The sequence below is a fragment of the Nestor notabilis genome, unplaced genomic scaffold (genome assembly GCF_000696875.1).
Source record: "Nestor notabilis isolate BGI_N333 unplaced genomic scaffold, ASM69687v1 scaffold17210, whole genome shotgun sequence".
Lineage (NCBI taxonomy): Eukaryota > Metazoa > Chordata > Aves > Psittaciformes > Psittacidae > Nestor > Nestor notabilis.
This window is the reverse complement of record NW_009910820.1, coordinates 47883-60222: the sequence shown is the minus strand read 5'-3', so window position 1 is coordinate 60222 and position 12340 is coordinate 47883. Positions and strand designations below refer to the sequence as shown.

General features: G+C 36.5%; 1 protein-coding gene across 1 annotated transcript in view; it reads left to right on the top strand.

The window, feature by feature from the left end:
* Positions 1 to 228: 228 nt before the first annotated feature.
* ARID4B (AT rich interactive domain 4B (RBP1-like)) overlaps positions 229 to 12340 on the top strand; it is a 57584-nt gene continuing 45472 nt past the window's right edge. Inside the window, exons 1-5 of the mRNA XM_010011801.1 lie at positions 229 to 297; positions 1003 to 1113; positions 5691 to 5756; positions 6348 to 6438; positions 10758 to 10822. Of these exons, the coding sequence (XP_010010103.1) occupies positions 229 to 297; positions 1003 to 1113; positions 5691 to 5756; positions 6348 to 6438; positions 10758 to 10822 (402 nt within the window). The remainder of the gene's footprint in view (positions 298 to 1002; positions 1114 to 5690; positions 5757 to 6347; positions 6439 to 10757; positions 10823 to 12340) is intronic.

The following is a 12340-nucleotide window of genomic DNA, read 5'->3' as shown; positions in this document are numbered from 1 at the left end:
TGAGGGAGATTATCTCTGTATTCTTCCCACAGAGAGCCTGGATGTGCCAGAGTTGCCTCTTGAAAGCTGTGCTTGAATCCGTAGGAGTGCAGAAACACGATGTGGGCTTAGAAAAAGGCTTAGATCCCTCTTCCCAGCTCTGGTTTTGGGCTGCATGGGGGCTTGCAGCTCTTTGGAACATACATCGCTCCTGTTGCTTGTCACCCTCTGCCTTCTCTCTTTTGACCCATGTTCTGTGAAGTGACAGTGAGGTGTTTTGGTTACCTAGAATCTCCTCCACAGATTGTGCTAGGTGAGGTTGTGTGAGAGAGGAATAGAGCCTTCATGAGCTCACTGCATGCTGATCCAGACCCATGTTCTCCTACCCCAAAAAACATTTCTTTCCCTCTTATTTCTTGTTTCCTTGTTTGGGTATCACCTGTTCCTCTGTTGATTGTTACAGAACATTGTCTTTTGTCTGGGCTCTTCACCTTCGTTGTGTGTTTATCCTACTGCTACTGTCTTACTGTACTCTTACCATCAGGCTGATCTTATGTTGAGCATCTACCTATATAATTTTCTTCTATTCAAAAGTGAAAAAACGAAGTCTCTTCAGAGTTGTTCTACTTACTAATGAAAATGAACCTTAATTATCTGAGGGAAATCACCACCACTGTCTTCATGAGATCTTGAGGCAATTAAAGGAGAAGGTAGAACACTTGTTGGCCATCATTATTGCAGCAGAACTGGTCATCTTCTGTGCCTTCAGGTGGTGCAGAGGTTGGAGGTTTATGTGGTTCTTGTTGCAGACAGCTGTGATATTAGTTTATCGTATTTATGGTAGTCATTGCATGAGCTTAGTGTTGTGTTCTGTGTTTCTCCTGCAGTGATGTACATATGCTGTCAAATTAATTTTTATTTGGCTGTTTTGTAATGCTCTGTCCACAAAAACTAGTGAGACCATGACAGCTATATTGCCAGTGGCTAGTAATTAAAACCCAATTGTTTTCTTTTCTGTTCCAGGCCATCGATGAGCCTCCCTATCTCACAGTGGGCACTGATGTGAGTGCGAAGTATAGAGGAGCCTTCTGTGAAGCCAAGATCAAAACAGCAAAAAGACTTGTCAAAGTCAAGGTATGTGGTTTTCCTGCAGATGCTTTTTGTGGGGGAGGGAAAAAGTCATCAATGTTCAAAATGGCACAACATGAAACTTCTTTACAGTCTCAAGACAGCTGTCCTTTCTTTGGAGGCTGGCAGTGAAGTCTTTGAAATAACAGTAAGCTTGTTTTGTTGGGAGGGGAGGTGCTCTGCTCATCCACATGTAGTTAAATACATTGTTTTTTTCACTGCTTTGTCATCTGCTTGCATCCAGTATTTGTGGCCTTCAGTGCCATAGGCTGACCTTAAAGTAATTGATCAGAATATGACAAATGTAGGCGTATGGGAGAATGTTACTAGAAAATAGCTAAACCTTCTCAATGTAGGTTTAATACGGATTCTTTTACTTCAGGAACACGGGTTACTGCCGTACAGCAGTGGCAACTAGATAATGTTTCAGGAATAGGATGAAAACTTGCTGTCTTCCAGCAAAGACTTGAAATATTTTAGTCCTGCAGAATAGCAAGCAGGGGATCTCACCTAATCTTTATGATGACTAGTTAATGACTGAATAAATCAACATAAGCCACATGCAGTACAAAAAAAAAAAAAAAATTGGAGAGGGAACGCAAGAGATAGATTTAAGCATTGCTTGGAAGTTTAAAGTATTATTTCTAGAAATAAAGAGAACATTGGGCTTGTTTTTATTATATAGTAAGTCTACACTGCAAAATGGCGTTGTATTTCTGTTTGGATAACGTTGCCCTAAAAGCTTCTAATGTGGGAGCAGGTACTGTTTTTCTGCTCTGTCTCTTAACCTCATACAGAAATGCAACAAGAGCAAGGATCAAAAGCATTTGTTAAACATAAATTAGATTGTTGCTCTGCAACAGAGTTGCAGAGAATATTTTTCTTATCTACTCGAAATAAAAGTGAAAATGTGTGAATTGTGAGTGATGATAACCTGTTACAGAAGAGTCTCCATTATGAACTGTCATGCATAGCTTGAATCTGCTGTCATGCTATGGTCTTTTTTGCCTATAGTGTACATGAGAGCACAGGCTATCTCCAAAAGCCCTCGTTGGAAGCACTGTTGTCACTTACTTGATAATAATGTAAACAAGAAGGTTAGTCTTAAATCTGGAATCTTTAAAAAGTCTTTAGAGCAAATTAGTGATCTTTTATAGCTCTGAACAGCATCAGCTGGTCTGTGCTTTACAGCACCATTGAGTTTAAGCAACTAAGTATCAGTGTGTAAGCTGTTAAGTATCAGTATTTAACTGATTTAACAGATACAAGAATTTATGTTGTGCTTAGATAAGTGAAATCTTAACTGCTTTCAGCTCTTTAAAGGGCTTTCATACCACTTCTTAGATGGCCACTTGCACTTACTCATTGATAAATATTTTCTTACGGGTTTATTACTTGCAGTTTGGTTGCTGCAATGTTTTGTAGAAAGATCTTGAAATGAAATAGAATAGAATCTTTAGTGTTTGTAGAGGCTGTGCCTAAAGCCCTGTGGATTCAAGTTTGTGTGTGTCTTTGCTGTAACTGTATAGCTTAGGGCAGTTAAGCCCCAGTACTGTTGTTGCTTTGTAGAGTAATATGATTTGTAGTCAAGGTTTTTGTGTGTAAGTGCTGTAACAATATCTGTTTACATTGTCTTTCCTCCACCAGGAACATGTATTCCCTAAACTTAACACTGACCCCTTGGTTTTTCTTTAAAAATCTTTTCAGCTTTTTCTGGCACATGCAGACTTCCGGCAGTATTAGCTCTAACCAAGCTTCTTATCAGCTGTACTTTGGAATTTTAGTAGTTTATCTGCTGCATTTATTTTCCACTTGTTTAACAGTTTCTTCTGGACCCAGTATGTTTTATGCCCCATTCTCCTAGAACTACTAGAGGAAAGTCAGTTAACTTCAGCACATCAATTTTAGTTTGAAGCTTTCATTTAAGTTTTATGACTAGATGCTCTGTTGAGAAAGGAGGATGTCAACGAAATTTTGTCAATGTGGAGTATGTCATCCTCGGGCAAGTAAAATACATTTAATTGCATCTCCTCTTACCTGCCTTTTTCTGATGAAATGTTCTTTGTAGAATATTTGGAGGAATACCTTCATAACTTTTCCATCACCAGTACAATTTAATAATTTTACTTAATTTAACACAAGTACTATGTGTTTATCATTTCAGTAACAATAGGTACTATATTTCACAGTTCAGCAGTCTTTGGCAGGTTCTGTACATATTAGAGAATTTTACACACTTAGTTATGGAAAGCAATGAAACTTAAGATTTGCCTGGGCTTGTGAGAAGTGTCGAAGGCAGAACAGATTTGGCTAATGGGCAAGACTATTGGTGTTAGAAGAGTGGTAGTCCACTTCGTAGGATCTGTTACAGTTTTTCTTAGAGAGCTATTGTAGCCAGTTTATTTTGACAGTCTCCTAAAACAATAAGCACCATCATCTGCACCCAATTGTATTTGAGCATCTTCCCCAGAAGTTTCAAAAGAAACTGGTTTTTGCTGTATGTCTTGATTAAACAGAAACTAGTGAAGCATCTTCTGTGTAGAGCTTACCAGGACTGTTTTCAGGATGGTGAAGAAAAGAGGGATTCCAACTGAATCTAAACACGTGGACGATGTGCCGAATCATAATCTTTGTCTGAGACAGAAGGGATCCACACTGGCAATATCTCAAGGAGCAAATACTGTTGGTATCAAAAATCTCCTCAAAAGGAGTCAAAGCCCCAAGGCATCCTTTAAAAAGAGAAGAACATTCTGGAATACACAGTAACAATTTATTTTGTTTACTTTTCATTGTAGTGCATTGTGGCTGGCTCCTGGGTTTGGATAGAGTTTCTTTTTGCTGTGAAATACATTTAAGATAATTACAGAAAGTAAATAAAACCAGATGTCTCTAAATCAGAATTGATATGCTGGATATTTTATATGAACCAGCAGTGACCACAGGTTTCAGATTACTTTGCATCTGAACTGAACATTTGATTTCTAGATAAGTCCCTGAAAAGAGAGGAGTAAGTACCTGTCAAGCTGAACTTCAGAAGGGTAGTCTTTGCTCGGTTAATTCATAGCCTGAATCCTGTGCCTGGCTTTCAGGTGACAAAGTATGATGATGTCTGTCAGGTGGACAGAAAGTATTTGTCGTCAGTAGGTGGGATGATGCAGTTCTAAAAAGAGTATACCTTCACAAGAATGTGTATTGATCTGGTTCAAGATGACTATTTCTTTGCGTAGCACTTGGAAGGTAGTCAAGCATTTTAGAGCATTTGTGTTCTATTCAGCCAGTCAAGGTAGGTTCTGCTTTGTCCTGGTTGTAGGTGCTGTTGTCAGCTGCTTGCTCCTTTCAGGGTTTACAAAACTCTTTAAATGCTTCTCTCGAGGATGTTAAGTAGGAGAATTTGCATTAGAGAGTGCTGTTGTGCTGAAGGAAATTGCTGTTGCTCTGTGCTTTGAGAGAGAAACTCTCAAATAGTGAGTTGGGTACACTTGTGAACCAAGTCCTCAGATTTAATGTAGGATTGTTCTAGGTGAGAGTTAGTGTTACACTTCTGACTCTTGTGTTACATTCTTACTGTGAACAGTAAATAAACCTTCATATACTTAAACCAAGTGAAGGTGTTCTGGTGAACATTAGAACATTACTCGTGTGTGTTAATAAGATGTACCTATGTTCATCAAATGCAATGCCAGAATTTTCTCAGTTTCGTTGAGTGTGGAAATAAAACTCCAGGTAGAATTGATAGGAGGATCCTGTAACTTTCAGGGTGACCAAGTTAATTTTGAGTGAAATTAATGGTGGATATCAGTAGCATCTAATACATATAATTTAATTGTAAGTTTGAATTTCCAGACTTTTTTTTTCTCTGAGGACAGCATGTGTAGAATTAAATATACAGCCGACAACATGGGAAAATACCTTGGAAATACTTACAGGATTTACTTATTCCAGTTTCGAAAGAATGAAAAGTTAACTGTCTGTGCATCTACTTCCAGTTAACTAGCAGTGTGTAGACTAGGCTGACATTAGTTTAAAGGCTTTTTGGGTTGTTCGTTTTGTTTAATTGACAGCAGTGCCCTGTACTTTTTTTTTTTTTTTGGTGTGAATTTTTCAACTGTGATTGAGGGAAATGCATCTTATTCAGCAAAAGCAAAAACTCTCATGATATGGGGTTAGATATAGGTGCTAAGTTTGATCTCAGAGCATTGAAATATAAATGTTTCTTCAGAATTATTTATGCTCAGAACTTTTCAAACTTTCTCTGTTGTTGGTGTGGTACTAGAGCAGTACAATTCAAATCATTGAGAACTGAAGAGATCATTTTGAGCCATTAAACATTGTTGGTAAACTGTCGCTTTCTTTTAGACGTAATGGTTCTATTCTGAAAGATAAATAAATATTTTAGAAGTTTTGATGATTAAGAAATTGTGTCCTCTTATTTCTAAAATACGTGAATGAAATGGTTTTCAGCAAATATAATGGTTATGGTGACTAACCATAAAGTGAGAGTAAGAGAAAGGTCTGTTGACATCTGCGTGTGCTTATGCTGCTCAGTTGTATCAAGTGATTATCACTTGAATTATATTTTGTAGGTAACTTTTAGACATGATTCTTCAACAGTGGAAGTGCAGGATGACCACATAAAGGGTCCTTTAAAGGTAATAAATTTTATATTTTGCTAACACTTTAAAAAGTGTTCTTTTTCAGTATTTGACATAAATGTGTACATGCAGGTATGGGGCTGAAGTGGAAGGTTCTGTTTATTACATATGCCAGATAGTATCACGAAGCGTAAAAGGGAATGGTGCAGAGCTAGAGTTAGTATATTCTTCATGTTAACTTTTTCTTTTGTAGTTAAAGGGGATGCCAGCATACAAGCTGATGCAAGTCTCTCTCTTCTTTTTGGCCTTAAAACTAAGAAGTTTGGCTGGCTGTGATTTTTTAGTCACTGTTGCTTTGGAAAACTCAGCTGGAGGATTTGATGGGCAAGCTCTTACAGAAGAGAGTGACATCACTCAAATTGGTTCTTGTTCCCCACCTGCTGGCAGGAAATAATAGGCTCAGTTAGTTGGCTTATTTTAGAGGAATGAAACAAAGTAGTTTTGAGGGTTACACATGTATTCAAGTGAAATTGGAAAAGCATGGTATAGTTAATTTCTAACCTATTTTTCTGTTTGCTAAATACAAAAGTGTTAACTTTATTGCTTGTTTTAGAAGTTCTGCAGTGCTGAGTGGCTTTTGTATTTTAGGTAGGAACTGTTGTGGAAGTGAAGAATCCAGATGGAACATACCAGGAAGCAGTTATCAACAAATTAACAGATGCAAGTTGGTACACTGTAGGTAAGAGAAATGGTTATGTATTTGAATAAAACTCATGACTTAAAAATAAGCTTCTGACCTGGACATATCTTAAGCATGGTGAGAGAGATTTTTGGAGATGCTTAGGTATTCAAAGTTTGCTTAAAACCCCCCAAAAAGTAAGTTTCTTATTTTGGGTTTTTATAAGAAACTGTACCCCTCACAGTATGAAATTGGGACCCCAAATAAAGACCTAGTGAATTGCTCTATAGTTGGCAACTGCTTCTTTATATATTTAATATGCTATTGTTAAATATTCTGAAGCAAAATATGCTGTCATAGTTACTTAAAAAAGGAGAATTGCTTTTAAAAAGCAAGTTGTAATACTTACTTTTCCCTACTCTCGGGCTTAACCCTGGTAACTGTGCTGAAAAAAGACATAGCTTGTTTTTTTAGAAAAGTCTTTTCCTGTTTGTTTTCGCATTTTTTTAATGTGACATTTCAGACTTCAGATGATGCATCCAGATGCCCACAAACAAATACAGCTTTGTATAAAAAGAAAAAAAATATTTTAAAACCTTTACATACATGGGTTCTGCTTTGATGCTGTGTACCTGTAGATCAGTCTGTCTTGGGGAAAACTGCTCAACTGTAGAATGAAAGTATATATTCCATCAGTCTTAAGGGTACTAAGGAGATTTATTGTTTCTTGAGAGACTGCATATTGCCTTCTTTGGCAGATAACTTGGACATGAGAAGATGAAGACCAGGTCTTGAAAGAAACTTAGCAAGACTTCGTTGTTTCTGAGATACTAAGGGTTGTTATAGATGAAGTGAAGTTGAACATCTGTGTAAAGACTAACTTTCCCTAGTTGTAGTCCTTTTAGAAAGGAATAAATAGAGCTGTAAGTTTATATAAGTCTTTTCAGGGAAGTGTTGCAGAAAATATTACCTATTTTCTTGTTGGAGAAGTAGAATGTAAGAGTAAAGGAGAGACCAGGTTAGGATTAGTTGAAACATTAGGTATAAAGACAGGAATTAACAGTATAGATAGTGTCTTTGTAATTAACATAGAAGTGGATTAGATGTGAGAGCTTTCAAGAACAAAATGGTGTGGTTGCTGTTCGAACTGTTGTATGTCTATGTTTGTCCTAAGAAAGCATAAGGCTAGCAGTTCAGCAGGAAGAATATGATAGGAGTCTATGAAGGTAAAATTTTGTAGGTAGGTGTCACAGAGTTGCAGCCAGTAAATCAAAGTAGATGTCTGTCAAAAATCCTGAACTTGAGAAAATAAGAAGAAGAGATGTAAGAGTTGTGGCCAAAAAACGTATTTTATAGGTAGAAGTAGACAAAAGCATATTGACCTTGGAGAATCAGTAGAAGTGGAACAGCTGCTGGCTGTGTAATGCACTTTGAGAGAGAAGTGACTCTAGCAGTGGCTAATTAGAATAATCTTTGTCAGGAGAGTAAGTGGCATGAGACTGAAATTATCTTTACAGACATTGATGACTTTGCAGATCCGAGTGAAAGTCCTACTTCAAGGGATATTTGCCATTTACCATGCTTCAGAATTAGCACGCATCTTAACCAGCTGTTACCTAATGTTGTCCTAGCACTTGTTGAGAAGTATCTAATTACTTGCATTGTTAATGATTTTGTGAATAAAATTACTGTGATTTGGTCAAAAACTTTGTGTGAAGGGACAGATCTGAAATAGGGCCATTCCAGAAGTGCTTACTTAAGGCTGTTTATGCCACTGCAGCAGTAGCATGTAGAATTCAAAGGAGTAACTATTTAGGATTGCTTGAGAACGCTTTTAACACTAAAGGATGGGCAAGATTGCTTTAAGAGCACCTTTGTCTGTATTATGTTCATAAGATGTTGTCTGAATAGAAATTGTACATCAGGTTGTCTACATGTCTTTTTTGGTACTACTTTTCTACCAAAGGAAGATAGGGACTAATAAATTTAAAAGAACAAACAAAAAACCCCCAACCAACTGGTATAGCCTTTTTAAATTAGTGTAACACATGAATATGAAGTGTTCTTAGTTTATTTGTCTGTCCTATATAGATTCCTCAAAAAGTTCAAGGTATTCCAGTCTTGGTAACCAGTTACTGTTTTGTCATTTATATGACTTTAGAAAGGTTAAGTGATGCTTTTAACATTTAATTTTGTTTATTATGAGGGAAGAAAAAAAAATCATAGGATTGTTTGCTTTACTGAAAATGCAGAATTGTGCATTTTCAAAGTAGTCTTACCTCCTTCTGGAGTTCCCTCTCATTACATTGCTATTTCTCAGAATTCAAAGTGGGTTTATTTGCATTAAGTTGCCTCTTTTTTTTTTTTTTTTTTTTTTTTACTTTCCTTTTTTTCCCTTTTCATTTTTTTTTTTTTATTTTTGTTCCCTTTCCCTCCCCCTGCCAACCCTTGCAGTTCCGGAATAGATGTTTTTAAATGCATCACACTCCTGTATGTCTGCTCAGTGAACTGTTTTGAGGGTGCTCCATTACATTAGAATGTCATTACAGCCGTATGTGCTATGGTGGCTACACAAGTCTTTCAGGGAGGTGAAGCTTTTCCTTTGAATGTATTCATGTAACAGAACAAGATTAAGAATGCCCTTGCCAGGGAAGAGGCCACAAGCAGATTACCACATAGGATACATAACATGGCTACCTACCTAGCTCGGAATAGATTTACCTCTGTTGTAGTCAGCTTATCCTTTGAAGTGGATAGATTTATGTTTTTTTTTAATCTCTCATTATGTAAGGAGACTGTTACATTAATTAACACAAACTGAATTAGGAACCTGCTGCCTTCTACTTCACTTAACAAAGCGGAAGGCTTAATTATGTGCTGGCCATTTGAGATGCAGCTCCAAATCTATGTGTTTTCTTGTGCAGTTCTTGCCCTTGATAATTTTCAACAAATTTTCGAAGTGACAGATGTGCATCCATAACTGATATTTTGTCACTAAACAGTACTCAACAATTACTGTAATATAAAACACAGACGAGGGAATGGCAGTCACAAGGGGGAATTCTGTTCATCAGCTATACTGAATTTTAGATAGGGATGAAAAACAATCAGAAATAGGCAAAAGTTACTTTCGTATCAAATAAACACTAGTCAAGAATTTTGATGTACCTTGTTGCTTTTGGTATATTTTTATTTAAATTAGTAAATATTGAAAATAGAGTATAGCATCCACTATCTGGAAGCCAGACATGGCTGAAAATTAATGTCGCTGGTCTTGCCAGGCATCTTTTGCTGGTTGACAGCCATTTAATTCTCCTAACGCTGTTATTTTGACTCTTACTTGTGGAAGTGTTTACATATAGTCTGATAAGAGTCAGGCTTGGCATTACTTTTGATGGACAGAAGAGAAGATTTGAATGAAGGTGAAAGAGACATGTTAAGAAATTGCTGAAGTGTTTTTTATGTAGTTTATTAACCTAATCTTGGGGTTGGGTGCCCAGAAAAGTCTTCAAGGCCACAGCAATGTGGGAGCAAGAATATAATTATCACTGTTGGGGGGAAGAAATCAGTTCTTGTCTCACTGAACAGCGTAAGCATAGCCTGAGAGTTAAAATTTGTCATGAAGTTTTAATCCATTAAGTACCTGTAGAAGGCTTGATAAAACCTTGCTTTTATATATGATCACTTTAACAGCTTCTGAAGATCCCACCTTGAATGTGAGCAGTGCATTTCAGGATTTGAAAAAATGAAGTATATAACTGAGGCCAAATGTATTACGAACTTGTTTCCGGTTGACCTGGGGATAGCATAGGTAGCAGAAAGTCAAGAAACCAGGAGCTCCACAGTTCTCTCACTACAGCTGCTTTTGATGATTGCACTTTGACAATTACTGTCTTAGGCTGATGTCACTGTTTTGTAGCATAGTTGAGTCAGTAGAGAAAGATGTTGAACTTTCATAAAACATTAAACAGTCGCTTTTGCTCACAATACCCATTTATGTTTCTCCAAAGTAAGCATAGCTTGCATTTGAATATTGTAGGAGTTCTGGTTATGTGATGAAGTTCTGGAAAAATAATGCTTGAACAATAGTTTTTTGATTCTAGCTTGCGTTGATTTTTAATTTTTGTCCTGCTTAGTAAAGTGTCTGCTAAACTACTGATTGCTTTAGATTGCATTTAACATATGTGAGCATGGAGTAGCTATGGTGAGACAGCAGCCTATGTATGTCATTGATCTTTACAAGTGCTTTACTGAGTACGCAGCAGTATCCAGGTACAGCTTTGTTTTAAGGACTGGCTACAGGAATATATATATATCATTCTTTCTGACATCTAATCAGTCACTTATTTTTCCTTGTCTTACTTCTTACCTGGTGACAGTGTTTGATGATGGTGATTGCTCTTCCCTGTGCTTGAAAGGAGAAAGACATTTTGCTGAAAGCGAGGTAATTGAAGAATTTTTATATGACATTTTTTTATTTAGAAAAGTTTAAAAGTGATATTTTTAGTACCTCAGTCTTCAGTATGTTATGTACATCCATGCTACTAAAAATGGAGATTACGTAAAATACAGTCTATAGGCTCTGGTTACTTTGTATAAAAAAATATCTGTAAGTATGCATTGGAAAAAGTAAAAATACAGTACATGAAAAAAAAATTTACATCTTTGGACATAAATCAAGTTCTGCTGGATTTTAGGTAGGTGATCAAGCCTAATTTGTAACAGCTGATAAACTTAATAGTTCAGTCCTTTTCCTTTAAAAGGCAAATTATAAGTTGCTGTTACCTGTTAATTTGAAGACAGTTACCAGTATTTTGAAGCTGGTTCATTGTCTTAAAGGTGACTTGCATACTAAAGTATGCAGACAACTGCAGCAAATTTCAAATAGTTGAGATTTCACAATGAGGGTTATTCCTACTTATTATGTAAAACAATCTGGACTGATGGACAGGTTTATGCAATTATGTAAGCTTATTGGAAAGCTACTGAAGACTGGGATTTTTTTGCTTTACATAAATATGCTTTAGTACTGTATTTAGCAGAGCTTGTTGCCTGCCTGTTGGGTTCTTCTTGAAGGTTCAAATACCTTCTAGGATTCTCAATCAGGATTACACACAGGTAAAGAAGAGGGCCTAATTAGATGCCTAAATCTGGATTCAGATATAAATGCCATAATTTCAAAGATTTGTGTTGTTCCCTCAATTAGCTCTTTGTCATTAATGATTAGCACTTCTGAAAACTAGGTTGTTTCTGTTCCACAAATACTTTTTTAATATGGTTTCAGGAGTATTACTTGTGTAGTAAGCAGGTTAAAAATTTTAGTGTCTGTAAATTGCTTTATGACTCATTTGGCTGAACAAGAGTGATTTCAGATTATTTTGTCAGATTCGAAGAAAAGGTACAGTCAGGTGACTCCTACTCTTTTATTTTGTCATCATTTTTATCGTCTTAACTTTTGATGTCTTGCCAGAAGTCACTGCTACGCAATTCACTGTCACCATCCCTCAATGAAACACATTTTGTACATTTCTAATAATTACCTCATGATTGCACAGCTACTCAGCAGGGAAAATTGCATCTCCAGTTTCTTCTGTAATTAGACCAGTGCCACACAATTGTCTTGTTCTGATGTTGCTTTAGCTTCATCTCTAACTTCCTAAGCGTGTGGGATCTTTTAGTATGTCCACCACCCCCTGAAGTAATCACACATTTACTTTAAGATTTAAAAACCATTTTCATTGTTTCTATGTCCAGTTCTGTCTGACATAGAATACTTCTGAGATTCTTGTTGGTGTTTCATGTTTGAAAATTAGTATGTGACTCAGAAGTGTAATTTAGAGTCCCCTCTTTACTTTAGAAGGTTTTTATGCCTTCTTTCAAAGAACAAGTGTAAGTGCCTACACAAATAACCTGTCTGTACCAGGAGCCTTCGTATTTGGAATAGGTATCATTTAAACAAATA